The 23,508-nt window shown below is 57.2% G+C and overlaps 1 protein-coding gene across 1 annotated transcript in view; it reads left to right on the plus strand.

Annotated features, from left to right (window-relative positions):
• The window catches only part of TRAPPC9 (trafficking protein particle complex subunit 9), a 338,695-nt gene that overhangs the window by 6,810 nt on the left and 308,377 nt on the right, over nt 1–23,508 (plus strand). Inside the window, exons 4-8 of the mRNA XM_040988506.1 lie at nt 2,275–2,420; nt 2,969–3,097; nt 10,157–10,183; nt 17,009–17,130; nt 18,812–18,937. Of these exons, the coding sequence (XP_040844440.1) occupies nt 2,275–2,420; nt 2,969–3,097; nt 10,157–10,183; nt 17,009–17,130; nt 18,812–18,937 (550 nt within the window). The remainder of the gene's footprint in view (nt 1–2,274; nt 2,421–2,968; nt 3,098–10,156; nt 10,184–17,008; nt 17,131–18,811; nt 18,938–23,508) is intronic.

Raw genomic sequence — 23,508 nt, forward strand, 5'->3', positions numbered from 1 at the left:
GGTGGGCACACTGGGGGTTGTCCTGGATCATGCACGCGGTGACCTGGGGCTGCAAGGCGGCAGAATTAGGCAGTACCCGCCGTGACCAAGAGGTAGGCAGGCAGCGGCCGCGGTCTGGATGCTGCTGTGTGGGGCATGGAGTATTTGGAGCGATTCCCGCTTGTCCTATAGGTGCTGGGGCCAGGGCTGCGGCCAACACTGTTTGAAGGAGCAGTGCCTTTCCAGAGGCTGCTGGGGCTGGGCAGCGCTAACCAGTGTGGGCACCAGAGGTGGGTGGTCCCTGTGGGAGGAGAACGTGTGAAGAGGGGCATGGCTCCCAGAGCTGTGCTGCTGCTGAGGTGGGGGAGCAGGGTCCAGATCCAGGCATGGGGGCTGCACAGGCGTGTCCTCCCTGCTTGCTGGCCGTGATGTCCTTCAGGGCCTTTGGGTGAGCTCCTCGGAGTGCCTGGGCGGCCTTCCACGGGCTGTGCAGCCTGCCCTGGTGCTCAGGCAGCGTCCAAGCAGGAGGCAGCTCGAGCCGCTTGGTGGCCCGGCCACCGTAGGGCAGCTGCAGGATCCATGAACATCTGAAATTGGGTAGCAAGTATTCCAGTTTTTTTTTTTTTATGCTATCTTCCTTTAAATTTTTTTTTTAAAAAGAAGATTTATTTATTTGAAAGGTACAGCTGCAGAGAGTGAGAGAGAGCTATCCGTCTGCTGGTTCACTCCCCAGGTGACCACGGTCAGGGCTGGGCCAGGGGAAGGCTAAGAACCTGGGTCTGCCATCGAGGTGGCAGGGACCGAAGCACTGGGGGCATCTTCCACTGCGTTCCTGGGAGCACACATGGGATGCTGGCACTGGCAGTGGCTCTACCCGCTGTACCACGGTGCCAGCCCCTGCCAGAGAGCTTTGGTACTGACCGTGAGCAGGCCAGCTTGTCCTGGGTGTGAATGTGTGCCAGTCTTTGCATAGTAGCTCTGGACTAGGAGGCCAAGCACTTGTTGTCCATGATGTACACAGAGTGTACAAGTCCCCTGTGTATGAGTTAGTGGGAGGGCAGTGTGGACGCCACCTTCAATGCAGGGCGTGTTCATGTGGCGTCCGGAAGGGAACACTTCCCCTGGCTGAGACTGGCAGCGCCAGCCTGTGGCTTAGCTGCAGCGTATCTTAGACTGTGAGTTAGGGCTCCATACCAGGCTCCTGTGGATTTCCTGACTAGTCCTTAACTAGTCCCCACTCCCTCTAACCCAGTCTTTTGTTGTCGTTGTTATTGTTGGAGGTTTACTTACTTCCATCCACTGGTTCACTCCCCAAATGGCCAAACTGGCTGGAGTGGGGCTGGTCTGAAGCCAGGAGCCTGGGGCTTTTTCTGGATTTCTCATGGGGGTTCAGGAGCCCAGGGACATGGGCCAGCCTCTGCTACTTTCCCAGGCCATTAGCAAGGAATGGGGTTGGAAGTGGAGGAGCTGGGGCTCAAGCCAGCATTGGGATGTGGGATGCTGGCGTGGCACCCCCCTGCCCCCATGCTGGGACTTGCACTTCAGAGAGCGCCTGGCTGTGTGGGCGATGCTGGCTGTGTGCTTCTAGGCCGAAGGGTCTGGGGTCTCACCCTTTGGGAGGTACCAGGGCAGGTCCTTCAGGCCACTGTCATCTGCTGGCCAGCCCTTGGGTCAGGATGGTGCTGGTGATCTCTGTGCCTTGAGAGCAGGCAGTCTCGCTCCCGTGAGGGGGGCCTAGCAAAGCTTGGGGGTCTCTGCTCTTCCCCAGGATAAGTGGGTGCCCCAGGAGCCCAGGCAGGCCCTCCACGGAGTGCATGCTGTGCTATCAGTCCAGAACACAGGATGTGTCAGGGAGAACTCCGGGCCCTGGGCCTGGGGTTTGTCTTTCCCTGTGTCCTCTGTTCTCGGATGCCCTGCTGGTCATAGACGAGTCGTTACTAGGGGCCTGGCCGGCAAGGGTGGCCTTGCAGAGGGGACTGCTGGAGCCGGGCCTGGGGAGCGCACTGCTTGTGTGTGGGGACCCCCAGAGCTGCGTCCAGGGAATCGTGAGGGTGGAAGTCCTGTTAGCACCAGCTGCTCGGCTCCTAATAATAGGCTTGCTGTGATGCCAGTCTGAGAAGGAAAGCCTGACTCCCACCCCATCTCGGTGGGACACCAGAGGGCCTGCTCGACCCGTGGGGAGCCGCTCCCCCGCCCTCCCGCCTTCAGTGGTGGGGCGACTGTGTGAGAGTGAGGTGGCACCCAGCCTGTGTGGTGACAGTGACCCACCCGTGCCCCTCCTCTCCTGTCTTGCAGACATTACAAGAAGCGGTGCCAGGGTCGCATGCGGAAGCACGTGGGCGACTTGTGCCTCCAAGCTGGCATGCTGCAGGACTCGCTGGTGCACTACCACATGGCCGTGGAGCTGCTGCGCTCCGTCAACGACTTCCTGTGGCTGGGAGGTGAGACGGGCCGGGGACACAGCAGGGCATGCAAGCAGGTGCAGCATGTCCCTGTGTGGAGGGAGATGCAGTCCCAGCCACAGCCTGGCTGCCACGGCCTAGACACCTCTCCAGCCTGGGGCTGAGCGAGAAGCCTGGCACAGTGGCCACCTGCCCTGCAACCCGTTTATGTGGCATCTCCTCCCCAGGCAAAGCCCATAGAGGCAGAAGGTCATGAGTGGACTGTGGGGGGCTGGGCCCCTCCTGGCAGTGCAGTTTGCTAGAGGCTGCTGGGTTCCCCGAGGCAGCCACAGAGGGTGCCACAGTGGCTCCAACTCAGCCTTGGCCGGGACCGCCCTTGCCCCAGGGCGTGCATTTGCATGTGGGAATCCCTCCCTCTGTGCCACCTGGAGTGGGTCTTGGAGTGAGGTGGGCCTGAGAAGGACACGCAGGGACCACCTGCTGACCATCAGACCCTGCCAGCTCGGGCCCTGTGTGAAGGCGGGCCTTGCCCAGGCCCATGCGTGTTGAAGTCCTGCTTGGCTAACCACTGTCTCTTCCTGCACCAGCTGCGCTGGAAGGCCTGTGCTCGGCTTCTGTCATCTCTCACTACCCTGGCGGCACCGGCGGGAAGAGTGGAGCCCGCAGGCTGCCCAGCAGCTCCCTCCCGGCGGAAGCAGCCAACAGACACCGGCCAGGTGAGCCCTCCTTGCCCTGGCTGGGCTTGGCACGAAGCAGCCCCCAGCCCCCCGCCGAGTGAGCCTGACTGCTCAGGAGGCATTTCTCCCCTGTCCTCAAGTGCTTTTATCCAACTCTGAGCACCATCAGCGGGTTACAAGGCTGGGTTCATCTGTGCAAGACTCACCCACGGTTCCGAGGCTGAGGGGGGTGGGGTGGGGGCTGAGAGGACGGGGCGGGGCGGGGCGGGGCGGGGGTGTCTTTTCTGTAGCTTGGCAGAAAGCTAGTCCCAGAGGTCTGTTCTGCAGCTAGTTGGGGCAGGGTCTGTCGGCGTTAGGGTTGATCTGGTCATGTCTGCCTGCGTCAGTGAAGGGTGGCCCTCATCGGTGCTCCGTACCCTTTACCTTAGCACCCTCTGTGAATGAACTCGTCTTCGGATGGGTCCAGCACAGACTCCTCTGGTACCAAGGTCACCGAGAGCAAGGTGGGCCAGGCTGTCCACGGAGGGTGGTGGCCGTGCCTCGGTCCACGAGGTAGTCCTCCCTCCGCTGGTAAAGAAGGAAGGCCGTTCCGGCACACAGGGTGGAGCACCCGTGTTTCTTCCTGGAGTTTTGCATTTCCCGCATCGCCTGCCGATGCAGGGAGCCTCATGGCCAAGTGGTGGCCGGGGAGGGCCTGGGGTGCTCCAGGTAGAGCTGTGTGGGGAAGCCACGGAGACGGCGCCCCATCCCCTGAGCAGGGGCAGCTCGTGCTTGGTTCCCAAGGCAGCCTTGCTGTGAGGGTAGCGCTTGGCCACGCAGCAGTGCCCCTTGGGCCCTGGCTGGGGTGGACTGGGAGTCAGGTGGGGCCAGCAGCCCTCTGGCTCCAGGTCAGCTGGGCGGGGGATTCAGGACTGCCCCAGCTCCAACTTACAGTTTCATAGCAGATTTCTTCTTGGAAAGGAGAGGTGCTTCTCTTTTTTGATTCAAGTATTTTATTTTAAAAACTCAATTCTGTCCTCCCTGCCTCTTTTTGCTCTGATTCCCTCCCTGCTCCCCTGTTCCTCCTCCCTCCTCCCCCATCTTGCTTTGTCTGTTGGTATTAAGAGGCAGGGACCATTTGCCCTTCATTCTGAGTACTCGCCCTAGGAGCCTGTAGGTCCACAATGGACAGACGAAGCGTAGCTTGTTCGAGGCGCGTTGCACGTGCTGTGGCCGAGTTGTGTGGCTGTGACACGGACCTGCACAGACGTTTCTCCTTTGTGGACTGTTGATGGCAGTCCTGCTCACGTGCCCCCAGTGGCTCTGTGTGCAGTGCTTGTCCTTGCTGGGGCCTGGGGCAGGTGTCAGCGCTAGAAGTGACAGGTTGAACACTACCCCAGCGCCGGCATGCCGAGGGCTCACCACTCGGCTCTCTCCAGCAAAGGTTCTTCTTTTTTTTTAAAGGTCATGAAAACAAATGATTTTTTTTAAACTTCTTTTATTATTATTATATTTTTTACAATCTTTACATAGTTAATTAGAGTAAAAAGGTTCAAGGGCTATAGGAAAGTGGGTAAGACTATTATTTCCATATTGTTTCTTTTTAAAGATTTATTTTTATTTTGATTGGAAAGTCAGATATACAGAGAGGAGGAGAGACAGAGAGGAAGATCTTCCGTCTGATGATTCACTCCCCAAGTGAGCACAACAGCCTCTTCCGGGTCTCCCACGCGGGTGCAGGGTCCCAAAGCTTTGGGCCGTCCTCGACTGCTTTCCCGGGCCACAAGCAGGGAGCTGGATGGGAAGCGGGGCTGCCGGGATTAGAACCAGCGCCCATATGGGATCCCGGGCGTGCAAGGTGAGGACCTTAACCACTTGCGCCACCGCGCTGGGCCCTCCATATTGTTTTCTTGATGTTTAAAGGGGAGTATTAAGGGAGAAGCCCCACCCAATTTCCCACCCTCCCCAGGTCCCGAATGTAGGGTATGCTCTGAGGTTCTTTCTCAAGTGGTTTTGATATTTCTTTTTTTTTTTTTTTAAGATTTATTTATTTATTGGAAAGTCAGATATACAGAGAGGAGGAGAGACAGAGAGGAAGATCTTCCGTCCGATGATTCACTCCCCAAGTGAGTGCAATGGCCGATGCTATGCCGATCCAGAGCCAGGAGCAGGAACTTCTTCCAGGTCTCCCACACGGGTGCAGGGCCCCAAAGCTTTGGGCCATCCTCGACTGCTTTGCCAGGCCACAAGCAGGGAGCTGGATGGGAACTGGAGCTGCTGGGATTAGAACCGGCACTCACATGGGATCCCGGGGCGTTCAAGATGAGGACTTTAGCCGCTAGGCCACGCTGCCGGGCCCGGTTTTGATATTTCAACAATTATGAATTGCTTCCAATCTTGCTACTCCAAGCACTATGAGGTCTTTGAAGAATCCACTGATTGACATAGTCCATCATAGAGTCTCTGTTTGCCCCGTATTTTGCTGCCAACATATAGCTGGGATGGTTGGTTGACTTGTTCTGTCTTCTCTCTTTTCTTGGTTAGGGTTCTGAGTCCAGCATTTTGATTGGGGAGATCCCTAAAGAAACTTTGTCTGAGGTGTTCTCAAACCAGATTCTTGAATGTGCTAGCAAGTACAGGGCCCGGCTCAGTCCATCACCCCGATCAGCTGGTGGTTGCAATTGCCGGGTTGGTTCTGTTTTCAGCCCCAACTTCCACTGGAACCATTGGGTGTTGCACTCCAGCCTGGTTCTGCCCAGCACATACTCGGCCCTTGCATAAACCAGTGAGAGCTGCAGCCTAGTTGGAGCGACCCGCAGTAACCCCCACCAGGCCTGCCCCCTACCCTGGTTTGCCAGTATGTGTAGCAGTAGTCCAGTCTGTCCCACACCCCATTCCACCCCAGCCCCTGTCCTAGTTTTATGCCCTCCCGTGGAAGTGGTAACCCAAGAGGGAGGAGCCCACTATTTCCCTCCCAGGCCTCTCCCACTCCTGGATTGTGCACTCTCCAGGTAGTTCTGTGGTTTGACTTGACAGAACGGCCTCCAGGGCAGCTTCTGCCAGCTTATGCTGTGGCTAAGCCCAAACAACCCTCACCCACTCTAATTTTGTTGAGCAAAGCTTCTTAAGGCAAGAAGTGTGCTGCTCAGGGTACGATAGGAAGAGGGAAGGTAGTAAGCTTTGAGTGTGAGTGAAGATCCATGCTATTCTCTTTGTCTAAATGAATCTGCATTTAAAAAAAAGATTTATATTTATTTTATTGGAAAAACAGATTGAATTTATGGAGAAAAGAGAGACAGAAAGATCCCTCATCTGCTGGTTCATTCCACAGTGGCTGGAGCTGCGCTGATCCAAAGTCGGGAACCGGGAGTTTCTTCTGGGTCTCACACACAGGTGCAGGATCCCAAGGCTTTGGGCCGTCCTCTGCTGCTCTACCAGGTTGTAAGCAGGGAGCGAGACAGGAAGTGAAGCAGCCAGGGTACGAACTGGCACCCGTGTGGGGTCCCGGCACTTGCAAGGGTAGGATTTAGCCATTGAGCTGTCACACTGAACCCGCACGGGTGCCTTATGGGACTTGGGACACAGCCTCCATCCATGTGGCCGACACGTCCCCTCAGCTATGAGCCAGCCGGCTTTGCTTCCCTGGTGTTGCTGTGGGAGTGGGAAGCCATGCACGCAGGACGTCCAGCAGCGCGTGGTGTCCCCGGCAGCGCGTGGGCTGCTTGGCCAGCATGTGCCCCGGAAGCAGTGACTGGACGGCGAGGCCCTGTTTCTGCATCTGTTCCGTTTATTATGCTTGTGTGTAACAGGTGGCAGGTGTAACTTAGAGTGCGGAAGAGTGTTTTTAAAATGTAGCCTGACGTCTTGATGGAATCAGATAGGGAATGGCTAACTTCAGCCTGGGTAGCTCACAGAATATTTGTTTAGAATAAACATCTGACTGCAAACTCACATGGCCACAGAGCATCTACTAGAGCCTTAAACGACTGAGACTTTTGTCATTCTGAAATTGGCTGGGACTACCCAGATTTTTGGAGAATAAGGTCATCTCTTTTATGATTGAGGAAAACTGACTTTTTGTTTTTAATCCTTGAATTGGTTGAAGGGAGTCAGTTGTCGCTTTGGCACTTGTCCCCTTTTTCTTTCTTTTTGTTTCTTGTCCCTTTTCTTCTGCAAAGGGAATGAAAGCAGCTGTTGCTGAATGGCCCAGGCCTTGTTTATTTATTTAAGATTGATGGATTGATTCGAAATGCAGAGTGAGAGAGAGAGGGGCACGGTGCACAGATATCCACTGCCGGCTCATGTCCACATGACTGCGGTGGCTGGTTGCGCCCGGTGGAAGCCAGGGGCCTGGCACTCCGTGTGGGTCTTGCACGTGGCACAGGTGTCTGAGCGCTCGGGCTGTCAGCTGCTGCTTCCGCCGTGTTTGAACAGGGAGACGAATCAGAAGTGGAGCTGCTCAGCATTGTGGGGCCATTTGGAGTGGAAAATGTCTTTTCCTATCTTCTGTACTAAAGACTTTTAAGTAAATAAACTTTTAAAAGATTCATTTTCTTAAATTGGAAAGTCAGATATATAGAGAAGAGGAGAGACAGAGAGGAAGATCTTCCATCCACTGGTTCACTCCCCAGATGGCTGCAATGGCCAGAGCTGAGCAGATCTAAAGTCAGGAACCAGGAACCTCCTCCAGGTCTCCCATGCGGGTGCAGGGTCCCAAGGCTTTGGGCCGTCTTCCACTGCTTTCCCAGGCCAAAGGCAGGGAGCTGGATGGGCACGGGGCTGCCAGGAAAGTAACCAGTGCCCATATGGGATCCTGAGCGCATTCAAGACAAGGACCTTAGCCACAGGCTACTGTGCCAGGCCCCAGTGAATAAATCTTTAAAAAAGAAGGGGGCCAACCAGGCTCCTGTGGGTGATACCCTTACCATGATGCCAGCCCCAGCTGTGCTGTCTTGATATGTAGACATTTTTGTGTATCGCTGGGATGGTGCTTTGGGAGGGGTTTGTCAAGGCACTAGGGCTGTCTGCTGTTTGAAGTGGCCTTGTCGCTGCCAGGGTTGGTAGCCAGGAGCTTGTGTTGGCTGTGGTGCAGAATGCTGATGGTGGCGGGAGGCTGGCCTGGGGACAGATCCCCTGGGCTCGGCGTCCTCCTGCAGGAAGCCGAGGTTGGCCTGCCTGCTGCATTTCCTTGCTCAGATGGGTCTCCGTGGGCCTCACCTTCTGTCCAGATGCTACGGTGTTAGCGTTTGCAGATTGATTGTGGAACACGGCTGTCCTCTCTGAAGCAGAATTGGAGTTGGTTAAGTGTTCTCTGGGCCCGGGTCATAGCCTAGTGGCTGAAGTCCTTGCCTTGCATGTGCTGGGATTCCATATGGGATCTCATATGGGTGCCAGTTCTAATCCTGGCAGCTCCACTTCCCATCCAGCTCCTTGCTTGTGGCCTGGGAAAGCAGCGGAGGACGGCCCAAAGCTGTGGGACCCTGCACCTGTATGGGAGACCCAGAGGAGGTCCTGGCTTCGGATTGGCTCAGCTCTGGCTGTGCGTCCACTGGGGAAGTGAATCAGTGGATGATTTTCTTCCTCTCTGTATGTCTGACTGTCTAGTGAAAAAATAAATCTTTTTTTTTTTTTTAAATTGTTCTGCTGTGGTGTGGTCTCTGAGCATTCTTGCCCCACTGGTCATTTCTTAGTGGGTAGGTGGTCTATCTTTTTTTTTGGTCCATGTGGGAAGGCCTTTTTGACCATAGGTGGCGCTGTTGCACCTGTTTCTCCCTGAAGTCCTGGTTTTTCCTGTTTATGCCAGACTTACCCAAGGTTCCTTTAAATTTATGCTTTATTTGATGCTCCACAGTAGCACCATGTCTGTTACAGCCGGGTACCTGAGGAAGCATTCCAGTTCCTTTTTTTTTTGCTGCATCACCCTGGCATGTGTATTTCCGCCATGCTGTGAGAACAGGAGGGAGAGCAAAGTTGTCTTCTGGAATAGAAAGCAGTCAGGCCTGGTTCCATGGGGGAGAGCTACAGGCTGTCTGCGAAGGCCCTGCCAGCTGGGCTTCAAAGCTGGAGGGACACCAGGACTCAGTGCAGCTGCCTCATGTCTGAATGCAGACCCCCGAGGTGTGCCCCCACCCCTCGAGCCATCTTGGAGTCCCCCTCCTCACCCATGCGGCGTAGTCAGCACAGTGGCCATGTTGCGGCAGGGTCTCGTAGCCTGTGGCCATGTCTCACAAGGAGAGATGGGGCCTGCCAGGAGGGGGATGGCGTGGTGGTCCCTGTGCCCGTGGTTCAGCTGGGGCGTGGGCCACAGAGCGATGCCCTGTTAGTGAGCATGAAGGGGTGCTTCGCAGTATGTGAGGGCCAAGGACAGACCGCTCCCTGGAGAGGCGAGCTTCATGACTGTGGCTGGGGGTAGGGGGCATTGCACCGCCAGCACCTGTGGGAGGTGGGAGAGTGAGGGTCTGATGCAGTGTCCCCACATCAAGGCAGCAGCAGCTGTAGCTTCCTCAGCAGGCCTGTGGGCAGAGAACTCGTTTGCTTGTCCTTCAGAGAACATACCGTTTTTAAAGCTTGATGGTTGCTTCCAGAGAGCAGTGACAGTTCACCTGGAAACTGGCTGCTCAACAGCGCCGCCCTGAGGGAGCTGCTTGCCAGGCGGGCGGCGGAGTAAATCGGCTGTTGGGTTGTAGATGGCCGGACTGGGCCACCCCTCTCCCGCTGACTGCCAACCATCAGCATGGAACCAGGACCTCCTGGTGGGGCCTTGCTCTCCGTGGTGTCCAGCTAGGTCACAGTGACAGCAGGTGGCATTTGCACAAGTGACATCTCTCGGTCCACTGGCCTGTTTGTGGCAAGCTGAGCTGAGCTGGGAGCTGGAGCCTGGGAAGGGGCGGAGCAACTGGGGGCGTGGCCTGCAAGGTGCAGTGCTCACAGAGATACTGTGTTTCCTTGCTTTTTTCTATTCTGAATTTGCAACATTGTATCATCCAGAAGCGCCCTCCTGATCACAGGCGCCTCTGGCACCCCTAGGACTATGTGGGTAATAAGACCTTGTCTTAGCAACCTCCTGGGCCAGCGGTTTGGTTTTCCCAATAAAAGACCACGATCTGTTCTTTCTTCCAGGGGCACAGGAAGTTCTCATTGACCCAGGTATACAGTCTGTGTGCTTAGTGAGTGCTCGTTTCCTGGTGGTGTGAATTAAATGTTGAAGTTTCTGGATTGTGATTGTTGGGGACCGTTCTGATTTAAGTAGCGTTTAAATCAGAGCTGTGAGAAGCCCGATTGCTGTCTGCCTGTGTTTGGTGGTGCACCCCTCCGCTGGCGCTGCCTGTGTTTGGCGGTGCACCCCTCCGCTGGCGCTGCCTGTGTTTGGCGGTGCACCCCTCCGCTGGCGCTGCCTGTGTTTGGCGGTGCACCCCTCCGCTGGCGCTGCCTGTGTTTGGCGGTGCACCCCTCCGCTGGCGCTGCCTGTGTTTGGTGGTGCACCCCTCTGCTGGCGCTGCCTGTGAAGAGGAGCATCCCTCCTCCGGCATGGTCGTGCGATGCGCATGCCGCCTCCCCGTCCGTGACTGCACGAGCATGCTCCTCTTTTAGTGTGGCATTCCCCCGTGCCAGTGACCCCGCGGCTTGGTCACATGACCGCCACGCGCATGCCTCCTCCCTCCGTGACTGCACCAGCATGTTCATCTCTTAATGTGGACTTCCCACGTGCCAGTGGCCCTTGGCTTGTGCCCCCTCCTCGTGGATTCGTGTTCCCTACTGCATTTCCTGTCGGTCTGCTGGAGAATGAAATGGTGTGAGTGTTTCCAGAAGTGGATTTTATCTGCTTGCTTGACATTTTCTGTAATTAATATGAAAAAAAATTGTTATTATTTGAAAGGCAAAGCAACAGAGAGACAGGGGAGAGAGATGCTGCACAATCCCTATGTGGCGGCAGCGGCCGGCCGGGCTGTCTGTCGTGGGGCGGAGGGACTGAGCGGGCCGTCCTGCGCTGCTCTCCCGGGCGCGGTAGCTGAGGGCAGCTGTGCTGGTTCTAGCTTCTCGCCACGTGCTTTTGTCCAGCTGTGCCTCTCAGCTCAGGAGTGAAGCTGCTTCAGGTTGAAGATAGCTTTTCCTTTTTCTTTGAAAAGAGAGCATACACAGACACGGAGAAACCCGCCCCCAGCGGGGAAGGCCTCGCATCTGCTGCCTCACTCCCCAGTGTCTGCAGCAGCCGGGGCTGGGCCAGGCCGAAGCCAGCAGCCTGCATGGCCGTCTGAATGTCGCACGTGCGTGCGGCAGGGAGCTGCTCCCTTCCTCTGCTGTGAGCAGAGGCTGCGTGGGGAGTGAGGGCGCCCGTCTGCAGGTGACCAAGCCGGATGCCCACTCCATGGGCTTCAGTCCTTTCCTCAGCGCAAGGGTTTGCGGAAAGCTGTCCTTTTCAGGAGAGCTGAGACATTGGCTGCATCAGGGAAGGGGCGGGGTGTGGCTGGGGAGACTGATGGGAGACTGGATCCATGTTGCACATACTGGCATTTGACCAATAGAAGTTTCTAGGCCTTTCTGAGTAGTTGTGCCTGGTATAAAATTGTGACTCATTGCCAGCCTCTGCACTTGGGGACACATGCACTGGGCAGACGTGGCCCAGAGCCGCAGGAAATGCCAGTTGTTGGCTGGGAAGAAAAAGGACCAAATGTTGTTCCTGACACTCTTCGCCAAGCCAGGTTGTGTGCGAGATGGAGTTCAGTGCTGGGAGCGGAAGTGAAGCTCGTTGCGTGGGGCTGGAGAAATCACGCGTTCAGGGTGGACGCCCGCGGGTTGGACGTGTGTGGCTCAACCCTGCTCTCCGTTCCAGCTCCTGCCCCGCAGGTCACTCGGCGCCCCCAGCCCGGGTGTGGCCCACCTGCTGAGAGCCGGGCCCTGGATTTCTTGCCAGACTTGGTCTCTTCTCTGTTGCAGGAGGCCTTGCAGGGTTGTTAAGGCCTTGCGCCCTGGGAAGGAGTCACATCTGAACCCCCAGCATGTTCTCGGGGCCGTGAAATTGTTCAGCTACGTGGGAAACTCATCCCAGGAGGCCCTCACGGTCACACTGCTTTCCTTTGAGTCGGAGGCTGGGACGGGGACAGCCCTGGAAGCTGTCTCGCGATGTCTTCTTCACCCCCGTTTCCTGGTCCTGCAGAGGGATGGCTGGGCTGTCGCTGGCCGCCGGCATCCCAGGATGTGTGTGCCTTCCGATGCCAGGAACCCTTGTCCACCTCCCCTCTCTCCCTGTCCTTGAACGGTTTGTGCACGCCGAGCAACTTCCTCGAAGCGCACTGGGTGCTGCTTGTCCCATGCCGATGGACGCGGAGCTGCTGCACACACTGTTCTTGATGTTGTTTTTAGACATCTTTTGTGCAGTTCACCCTTCTACGTGCATAACTCAGTGGTGTTTTTTGTATGTGAGAGGTCTTCAAGAAGTTTATACCATGCTTTATGAGACAGCACATGTGCCAGCCTGCTGTCACAGCTGGCTGACACTGCCTGGGTACCAGCCCCGCACACGGGTTCTAGTTTGAGTCCCAGCTGTTTTTGTTCTGGTCCAGCTCCCTGCTGATATGCCTGGGAAAGAAGTGGAGGACGGCCCGAGTGCCTGCTCCCGTGAGGGAGACCTGGCTGAAGCTCGTGGCTCCTGGCATTGGGGTAATCCAGTTTACAGACTTTGGTGGCCATTTGGAGAGTGAACAGTTGATGGAAGATTTCCCCTGCCCCATCTTGATATAACCCTGTTTTTCAAGTAAATATTTGGAAAAGAATTCTTGAATTTGAAAATTTTAGTACCAAAATAAACCTACTTTTTTTTTTTTTTAATTGGAAAGACAGATTTCTAAAGAGCAGAGGAGACAGAAAGGTCCCTTATTGCTGGTTCATTCCTTGACTGGGTGTGATAACCAGAGCTGAGCTGATCTGAAGCCAGGGGACTTTTGTAGATGTCCCATGCAGGTGCAGGGTCCCAAGGCTTTGGGCTAATTTTAACTGCTTTCCCAGGCCACAGGCATGGAGCTGGGAGGGAAGCAGAGCAACTGCTAGGCTATGGTGCTGGGCCCTTTGTATGTGTGTGTGTGTGATTCATCTGCTTGAAAGAGTGAGTGTGAGAGTGAATGAAGAAGAGAGAGCCGGAACAAGAAGAGAGAGAGAGAAAGCAAGAGGTCTTCTTTCCGGCTGGTTCAGTCCCAGTGCCTGCTTGGCCAAGCCAGGGCCATGCTGAGAACAGGAGTCTGCACCTCTGGGTCTGTTGCGTGGGAGGTGGGACTCAGGAAGCTGAGCTGTCGCCCTGGGTGTGTGTAGCCGGAAGCTGGGGCAGAAGCAAATGAGCCAGGACTCCAGCCAGGACTGCCACATGGGTACCCCAAGTGCCTGCTTGCCCATTGTGGTCCACTGGTTACTCTATGTCATCCAATGTGGACGCTTGGTCAGGAGGCATGTGGTGCTGGTCTGTCCCGTTGGTGATGGTCACCTTGGCCCTCTCTGTTGGACTGCCAGGTGTCAGGAGGGTCTCGCGCTGAGAAGTGGCTGTGTCTGTCTTTGCAATTGCAGAGTAACTTTTGAGGCCACGTTATCATCTTGCTCCTCTTCAGACTGCCACCTGCTAATTGATAACATTTGGTGAGGAATCTCAGCTGAGCAGCTTGTTGCTTCTAACTGCACCGTTGCCCGTGCACCTGGTGGCCAGTGCTGGTCTGCACGGGAGGGACACTTCTCTGTCCTTCCTCCCTCCTGTCTGATGCCATTAGGAACGTAGGCGCCTGATCTAGTCTGGTGGCTTCTGGCCTCTGCCTGCCCTTTGGCAGCTTCTCGGGCTCCCGTGGCCTTCCCACAGGATCCCCTCGTGTTATGGACACTTTGTGGCTCAAGGTCTTTTCGGTTTGATGTGTGCCCTCCCTTTCTCCTGGCATTCCTGCAGGAGTTTTAGAAGTCTGGATGCTGGACACGCTCCCTGCTGCTGGGGTCCGCTTTGCTTGGCTGTGCCCACAAGTGCTTGGGTTTGTTCTGCTCCAGGGCCTGCTCCCGTCCTCCCTGCTGCTTCAGTGGGGTGTAAGCAGATCCTGAGGCCCCAGCTCTGTAGTGCTGGTGTTTTGCTAGCATTGCCGCTGGAGGCGGGTGCCATGTCCGGAGTTGAAGTCTCAGGTTGGTGGCAGCGTCTGGTCTTGGTTCCCTGGGTCGATCATGTGTGGCCCCGTGTCCTCGTCCTCTGGCGCTGTCTGTGTGGGTGGTTGTGTCTCAGGCACACTGTATGTTCGTGCTGTTCCTGCCTTGCCTGTCCCCTCCCCTCAGGTCCTCCAGCCCTGGGCTTTCCTCTGACCTTGTGCCATGGGCAGGATGTCGCATCTCTTCCCGCGAGCGGGGGCTCCTGCGTGGCCTGCGTGGCCCATCTCCTGGGGTGTGGCCGTCTTGGTGGGCTCCCACACAGTGTGGACAGCAGCGCTGTGTCTGCATTCCCTGACGTGAACTGACGGGCCTGAAGGGAAGCAGCCGTGTGTCCTGGTGGTCAGCCGACGTCCCCCGCTCTGCACACGCTGGGCGGTGAAGCCCTCCAAGTTGGCCAGTGAGATACGACAGGCGAGGCCTTGTGTTTCCACATGCTTAGGGGCCATTTTGAACTGTCTCCTAACAGCCGTCTGTGCATTTTGTGGTTGTGTTTCTGTGGCCTTTCTGTATGTTAGTGAGGTGAGTCCTGTGGCTCTCATGTGTTTATGTGTGTACTTCTTTCTTGCTGTATTTTTATATAATTGAATTTTTAATTTTTTTCCTTCTCTGTAGGTTTGAGTCAGAGAAAGCTTTCCCTGACATGCAGGCTGTGGGGGACTTTACCTGTGGTCCTGGACCGAGTTTATGGTTTTTTGTTTCCTGGAGGCCCTCAGCTCCATGTGCAGGTGCTATCCTGGCGTGAGGCACACGTCTGAGCTGCCCTTCCCGAGACTGTCCTGGTGTTGTGGCTTTGTCTCGGTCTCCGCAGTGCCGGTGCTGGGCCCTGACACTGGGGGGCTGGCCCTGGCTGCTGCCCAGCTCCGTGTCCATGCCTGCGACATGCCGTTTTCCTGCCCAGGTTCTGCTGCAGAGTGGGGCCAGCCACCCTGCTGCTGTGGCATTTCTGCTTTCCCAGGGGACGGGCTCACAGCCGTCAGAGACGTGGCCTGGGTGGGTGGCCACAGCAGAGGGTCCTTGCCCACGCTGTCCTGCTCAAGCACCGCGGGCACCGTGCCTCGGGCGCCCTGCTCTGCGCTGTGCTGTGTGTGTGAGTGCGTGGCCATGCCTTATGTCTGGTCTGCCTGTGATGGTAACCTCCGCTGAAGGAAGGACGCAGGGGTTGTGCGGCTCGGACTCCCAGGTCACACCCGCTCTCGTTCCGTCTGGGTATGAGCCTGCCTGTGGGCCTGGCCGGCTCTGATGGCCCCTGTTGGGTCAGTCTTTCCTGGACGATGTGTCTTCCGTGTCTTCTTGCGGACAGCCTTTCTCCTGGTGGCCTGGAGTTGTGTCAGTCCTGTGCTGTGTGTTTCTGTAAAACCTGGGGCAGGGTTTGTTCCTGGGCCATGTGGCTCTGCCTACCTGCCTGGGCACCATAGTCTGCAGGGCTAGGCCCCACTCTTGTCCTCCTCCCCTCGGTGACTTTGCTCCCTGAAAGGGAAGAGTGGAAACTCAGCAGTGTAAAGAGAACTTGTTAGACATGAGAGGAATAATAATAATGGTAGTAACAATAATAAGAATACTAATAACTTCCTGTAGTTTGCTAAATGCCAGTTGATGTGAGACAGAGCTTGTGCCCATGGATGCTCCGTGGGCACAAGACCTTGGCCCCAGCAGTGCGGCTTGGCCTCCCTGGGGCCTTGTCCCTGCCCTGTGGGGATGGACATGCACAAGACCCCCCTTGTCGTGGGAGTTGCCCCGTCTCCTGTCCGTGGACTGTGCTGGACTGTAGCAGCAGGCGTCCCGGCGGGGGGCAGAGCCTGCACCTCGTAGCTGGGTCCTCATCACGGTTCTTACTGACTTATGTCTGCTTTCCAAATAAGGCGGATGGTGGAGAGATTGGCCGAGCGCTCTCTTTCTCAATTCTTGCTGTGGTTTTCACAAAATCTGTAAGAATCGAAGTCCCAGGCCACCTCCCCCTTCACCGCTCTGTCACAGTTCTCCCTGCAAGGGAGTTCTGTAAGTTCGTCTCTATTCCTGTTTCCTTAGAGCCTCTACCTGGCCGCCGCCCGGCCCCTCATCTACCCTCCTTCCCGTGTCTGTTTCAGAAGCCTTTGCAGCGGCCTGCAGAACAGAGGCTGGGGGCGGAAGTGACAGTGGGCAGTGCGGGCCGTGGCGTGCTCCGTGCTCAGCTGACGCTTGCCCGGCCTCCGACAGGTGCCCTGGGCCTTCGGAAGGTGCTTGCTGGGTGCAGTGGAACACGAGGAAGAATGTCCTGTGAAATCGAAGGATATTTCATCTGTTCTTTCTCCTGCCAGTTTTCCCTGTGGTGGTGGTGTTTTTCTCTGCAGATGGAAGCTTCTCCTTCACTCCTCCCTGCGTGGGCTTGGTGGGGCGGGGGGCTTTCAGCAGGTCCTGGATCAAACCAGAGACTGGGACCCAAGAAGAGCTGTCCGCGTCGGCCACGTGGTTTTCTCGTGTCCTGTGCCTGTGCAGGCCGTGGCGAGGGTCCCCGCCAGCACTGAGCTCAGCAAGCCACAGGGGAATGTGTGTGGACTCCACGGCTGGCTCCAGGACCACTGAGCCAGGCCTGAGCCTGCGGCTGCTATGTGGGGCAACTTGTGTTATCCAGAGCATCGTACCAGGGAGGGAACCTGAACTCTGAGCCAGCTAGCATTTGGTGTGACAGACAGGACCAGGGAGTCCACAAGCAGGGAGAGTTTAAACACTGTTTCATTATTGCAAGGCAGGGCCTGTGTGAGTTTTGTCTCATCCACCAAAGCAAGGGTAGGGAAGAGATGCCAAGGGCTCTTTGATCTTCTCTGCCTGCAGGTGCCCTCACCACCAACGGCATCAACGCTGACACCAGCACCGAGATTGGCCGGGCCAAGAACTGCCTCAGCCCTGAAGACATCATCGACCGCTACAAAGAGGCCATCTCCTGCTATGGCAAGGTGCCTCCCACAGGGCGTGGTGGGCGGCGCTCCTGCTGCCGACACACTGTGTGCTCCCTGCCCTCCCCAGGGCGTGGCGGGCGGCACTCTGGCTGCCGACGCACTGTGCGCTCCCTGCCCTCCCCAGGCTGTGCTCTGCAGCAGCTGTTTTTATTATTATTATTATTATTTTTAATTTTATGATGCAATTCCATACAGTCTGGGATTCTCCTCCCCCCCCGAACTTCCACCCCGACTGATTTTCCACATATTACTACAGTAGTATATTATATATTATATACAATAGTATAGTCCTTCATAAGGAGTCATAATTTCATCAGTCTGTTTAAGCGTGCCCTGATGTTACTGATACAGACAAGCTGTTTTGAGCCCCCACCCCGATTCTTATTGAACATCATAAAACGGGAAGAGAAGTTGTTGGCACCGTGGTCATTAACACGTCTGCTTGCCAGTGCTGTACCGGGGGGCAGTGAGCATGTGGCACGGATGTCCCGTGGGGTGGCGGGTGTGTGACGTGCTTTTCTGGCTCACACATCTTCCTTGCTGGGCGCTGTTCCGGCTTGTAGGGGCACCGTGCTCTTGATTTTGGGGCCAGCTCAACTGACGACACACACACGTGCAGATGCAGGGTGGCAAGAAATTAGGTCTCGTCCCTCTTGCCCTCACTTCCCCAGCACGCCCTGGGGTGCCCTGTGCCCATCCCATCCTCGACGTGTGTGGCAGTGGTCTTGGCCGGCAGCCACGGGGGCAGCATGCTGCCCTGGGCCCAGCACCACGTGGCTACCGATGTGCCCTGGCCCAGGCCTCCTGGGTCTGTGTGAGTGGTGCACGAGCTGCCTCGTTCCCGGGTGGTCTCGTAAGGGGTCCTGCCACTGCTGGGCCCAGGACAGGTGCTGTGCCCGGTGTGCCCACGCCGGCTGTCCCTCGGCCGCAGAGCCTCTCAGGCCGCCTGTCTGTCCACTGCTAGAAAGCTGCTTCCGCTGCAGTCTCGTCCTGGCTGAGGATCCTTTTCAGATTTCTCTAGAACGTCAGCTGCTGCATGTGACTCACCCGATCAGAGGCTGCCCACTTGTCATTTACGTCGCTCATAAGTTGCCCACACTATATTTACATTTAGCATAAACTTCACAATTTACATTTATTAAGAGAGCATTTCCGTCTGCTCTGTCCACTCCCCAGAGGTCTGCAGTGGCAGGGCTAGAATGGGCTGAAGCCAGGAGCTTGGAATTCCATCCAGGTCTCCCACATGGGTGCAGGGGCCAAAGGACTTGAACCGTCGTCCCCCATTTTCCTAGGTGCTTTCGCTGGGAGCTGGGTGGGAAGTGAAGCAGCCAGGACACTCACTGGCGCCCATGTGGGGTGCCTGTGCCGCAGGCGGCGGCTCACCCCTTCATCACCGCCTGTACCACAGCTGCCCCCTTCGCCCATCGTGTTCTGAGTAGGAGGGAAGCTCAGGTGGTGAACGGTCTCGCTGCTGCCTCCCTGTGGTGGGAGACTGAAGCTGGGGGCGGGTGGGGGATGTGAGGTGGCTTTGTCACCCTCGGGGTGTGGTGAGGCGGACTTGCGTTCACGTCCTGCCTTCTCCAGGCTGGCTTTGTGACAGAGTGCCCAGGTCGTGGGGACTAGGCAGAAGCTGGCTTCGCTGCCCTGCACTGACCAGTGTCTGCTGTGTGCCCCACAGTACAAGAATGCAGGGGTGATCGAGCTGGAGGCGTGCGTCAAGGCCGTGCGCGTCCTCGCCATCCAGAAGCGGAGCATGGAGGCCTCGGAGTTCCTGCAGAACGCCGTCTACATCAACCTGCGCCAGGTGAGCGCCGCCCGCCAGGTCCACACTGGGTCCACGCCTGGTCCGGGGCTGCCCGCCAGGTCCACACTGGGTCCACACCTGGTCCGGGGCCACCCGCCAGGTCCATCCCGGGTCCACGACTGGTCCGGGGCCGCCCGCCAGGTCCATCCCGGGTCCACGCCTGGTCCGGGGTCCACACCAGGTCCACGCCTGGTCCAGGAACGCACAAGCCGGTGGCTATGCAGCGTGGTGCTGTCTCCCCGCCTGCGTGTCCTCCTGAAGTTTAGGCCTTGCTGGCTTTTTGCTGGTGACTCGGCCAGCTTTGGAGGCCTGAGTAGCCTTGAGTGGCTCTAGCCTTGCCTTGGTCCTCTGTCTTGGTTGCTGGATGTCTCCCAATTGAAGATGGGCAGGGTGGCTGGGTAGGGAGGGGCTGGGGCAGACACAAGGGGAAGCTGGTTATGCTGCCCACTGGTCTAGAATGGGGGCAGAAGGAGGGATAGGCCACGGACAGCAGATATCCCCCCTTTCCAAGAGGCGCTGCTGCCTCATTGCCAGAATGGCTGTCAGTGCCTGTGCTGGTTCTGAGTCAGTGGACTAGCATCTGTACCTTGGTAGTGCGGTTTTCTTGCTTAGGGCCCGGCATGGTGCCAAACTGAGGACAGAGAGGGTGGTGAGGCCCTGAGGTTGCATGCATACACACATGCTCCCAGCGTGGCGCGTGCTGCATGCTAACAGCTTGGAGACCTGGCCAGGAACCATCCTGGTGAGGGTATGGGGCTCAGCCTCCCAGGCAGAGGGGACCCTGTCGTGTCACAGTCATGGGCCAGGCCGTGGAAAGCAGGGTGCAGACCCTCGCTGCCAGGGGCGTCTGGGTAAACCAGCGTGAGAAATGTGGGAGCGTCTTGAGATGCTGCTGGCAGGTGCTTGTGAAAGCAGCAGAAAGCTGCCCCTTGCTCCGGGCTGGCAGCGCTAGAGGGCAGCAGAGGCCCACCCAAGCCAGGGTCACTATGGATGCCACCCTGCCTCCCGCTCGGCTCTGCTTCGGTTGAGTCATCGCCTGTTTGTCTGCCAGGCAAGCAGGCACCGGGATAATGAGTTCTGGTGGGATTTTGTAATGGCCGTAAATAAGAAGGGGCTGTCGTTTTCCTGAGTGAGGACACGCTCCGTGGCAGAGCGGATGAGCCTCGTCCGTGCTGGGCACGGTCCTGGCTCACATGGACGACAGCCACAGGTCCCTTGCTGCGCCACGACCCCTCAGTCACACGTGTGCACCAGGGGCTCGAGTGCAGGGACTGGGCTGCAGGTTGGGGCAGAGTGTGTGGCACCAACCGCTGCCTGTAGGCGGGGCTGTGCACTGGGGGGTTGTCGCTGACGCTGTGACCTGGGGGAGGCCTGTGGCTTCCCCTCACCTGTGAGGAAGCTGAGAAATGGGAGCAGTCCTGCTCAGCCCTTCCCAGAGCGGCTGTGGATGCCAGCCAGCCACGGTCCTGGCCGCCTGCGGGAGAGTCTGTGCTGTGACTGCGTTCCCAGCGCCAGCAGAGGCGCCTCTGGCTGCAGGAAGGCCAAAGTCGGGCCCGGCTTCAGAGGCCAAGGAGCCTGCAGTGGACGGTGGATCCCCTCGCTGGCCTTCCTGGGATGCCGGATCAGGCCTTCTGCTTGGGTGTTGGCCAGGCCACAGACAGGCTGGGTGCTGTGCTGAACAGTTAACTGTGATCCTGCTCTGCGGACCCCCAGGCCCCAGGGCTGGGGGGCCACTCCCTCAGCCCCCTGTGCGCTCCGGCCCCGGGGATGCGCCGTGTCGGCTTGCGGCACATGGCTGACGGTGCTCTTGGCCGGAGTGGCCAACCTGCAGCCGGAGTGGCCCTGGTTCTTTCTCTCTTCCAAGCCAATCACACGGTCTGCAGGCTGCCCCTCTCAGATGCTACGATTGTCTGCTCAGGGTTTCTGATGCAGCTCCATCTGTCTGTCACGAAGCTGTTGCTAAGGAGACCCTGCAGAAGCTGGGTGGAGGCGTGCCTCACCCCTGCAGCCTGGGGACTGTGTCCGGTGGCGCTCAGAAACAAGGATCTGGCGGAACTGGAGAGAGGCCAGGGAGGCTGAGCCCGGGGGGCAGGGTGCCTGTCGCCGGGGGGTGCCTGTCGCCGGGGGGGTGCCTGCCTTTGGAGTGTGACTGGCAGCCAGGGCAGGGGGAGCTCAACAGGTGGAGGGTGAGAAGTCAGGCCAGGCTCTGGCAGGGGAACTGAGAGGGTCCTGCTAGAACAAGTGACTGTGAGGTGTGGCCCCTCGTGGGGCAAGGACCACACGGACAGCTGTGCCCGGTGGGACGGCATTGCTGCTGGGTGTGGTAGGAGTGGCCCTGGGGCAGGCACGCTGTTGGAATCTGTGTGTGACTCAGTCTTTCTTTATTGATGAACATTTTAATGTCTTTATTTCCATCCCATTTGGAAAGGAGGAAAGGAAAAAAGAGAGGGAGAAGGGAGGGCCCTGCTGGTTCACTCCCCAGGTGCCTGCAGCAGCCAGGGCTGGGTCACCCACACGGGTGCAGGGCTCCCACCTTCATGTTAGCTGGCCAGCTGGGCTGGGAGTAGAGCCTGGCCTGGGACAGGCCTCCTCAGCAGCCTGCACCCTAGCCGATGTGCCCTGGCCTTCAGTCCAGAGTTTTAGAGCCAGCCCAGTGAGGCTGTGAAGGAGGGAGAGGCCCTGGTCACAGGTGGAGCTAGAGACTGCATTGAGCCCGGTGCTGCATGCACCCTGGGCTGTGCTTCGGTGTGGGGGAGGGTGCAGAGGGGACCCAGGGTGGGGGCGGGGGGTGCAGCCGAGCCCTGAGTGCCTGGCCTGCAGCGCAGCTGTGAGCAGCCCTCGAGTGCAGCCATGTGCATGGCATTACTGAACCACAGTCCTTGCTTCTCTTCACCTGAGTTTTTACCTTTTTGCTGCTTTCATTGTTAAATTGTTTAAAACTGATTTCAGTTTTTTTTTGAATAATGAAGCAGGAGCTGGCCTTGTGGCTTGGCAGATAAAGCCACTACCTGCGACACCAGCATCCCATGTGGGCTCTGGTTCGCGTCCTGGATGTCCCACTTCCTGTCCAGCTCCCTGTTAATGTACCTGGGAAAGCAGCAGAGGAGGACCATGTGCTTGGGTCCTGCGCCCACGTGTGAGACCCAGAAGAAGCTCCTGGCTTCAGATCAGTATGGGGCTGGCCATTTTCACGTGGGGGAGTGAACCAGTGGATAGAAGACCTCCTTCCCACATCTCCATAAATGCCTTTTAAATAAGTAAAATAAATCTTTAAAAAAATAGGGTTGGGCCTTGGGGTTGGGAGCAAGATCAGCTCCCAACAGTGTGGTGGCTGTGGGGGGTGCCCCTGCTGGACCAGACCCAGTTCTGGGGACTCAGGCCAAAGCCACTGCTGAAAGGCAGTGACCGAGTCCTTGGCTTTCTCCAGGCCCAACAGAGCTCTTCCCTCAGGATGAGTACACCATGAGGGAACCTTGGGAACTGGATTAAAGTTCTAGCTCTGCCCTGCTGCTGACACCTTGTGGCAGGATGAGTCTGGGAGGGGTCCGAGCCTTGGAGTTGGGGGCGGCTTGCAGCTCCCTGCAGTGTGGCGGCTATGGGGGGTTCCCCTCCCTGGCCAGACCCAATGCTGGGGACTCAGGTCAAAGCCACTGCCGGAAGGCAGTGACTGAGTTCTTGGCTTTGGGCGGCCAGTGCACCAAATGGTGCCAGGCTCTGCCTGCTGGCCACCCAGTGGCAAACTCTGGGGTTTTTAGGATATGAAATTGCTGCCTAGGGACACCCATGAATAAGGCCAGCGTTAGTGTAGGTGAGAGATGAATTCTGGGTGATTCCCAGTAATGGGGTCATGAAACTTTCTGGCAAGCGTGGGGACTAAGATCTTATGGCTTGGAGGGGAGTGTCCATAAGATCTGTTTGGGTCAGACTGATTCACCAGCCCAATTAGGAATCCTGAGATGGGCTGTTAGCATAAAGCATCACTGATTGCTACACACCAGTCCACACCAAAGCTATGGATGGGTACCTATCTAGCAGGGCTAGGTACCATTACTTGACTGGGTGGTGGAATAGTGGACTGGTCACACTTGGCAGGTCAAGACACTAACCAGCACATGAGAGAACTCGGTCTGGGGGTTAACTCTATGGGGGAAGTGTGGGCCCAGCCCTGTGCAAATACAAGTCCCGCAGGTTAGCTCGTGAGCTGGGGGTGATGATGGGCTGAGCTAGATGTGACCATGGAACCTTCCATCACTTACGGGTAAAGGAACTGATAGCAGTCTGAGCAGGTCAAGGCAGCAGCACCCAAAGGTGCATCCTATATTAGGAAGTGGGGTGGGCCAAGCTGCAAATGGAAGGGGGTGGACTGGGCAGGGCCAAGCAAACCCCAACTCACAAGGAACAGAAATCAGGATGGAGCACATGTCATGCTGAACTAGGCTGTCACACCGACTGGACTACAAAAGCCAGGGATACTAGGGCACAGCATCGAAGGCAAAGGTTGAGACAGGTGGGGGTCTTAGCCAGTTGGGTCAGAGTAATCACTGGCAGGTGCATAACCTTGGGCTGGGAAT

Source organism: Ochotona curzoniae, unplaced genomic scaffold (assembly GCF_017591425.1).
Source record: "Ochotona curzoniae isolate NIBS_2020 unplaced genomic scaffold, NIBS_Ocur_1.0 contig_4895, whole genome shotgun sequence".
Taxonomy (NCBI): Eukaryota; Metazoa; Chordata; class Mammalia; order Lagomorpha; family Ochotonidae; genus Ochotona; species Ochotona curzoniae.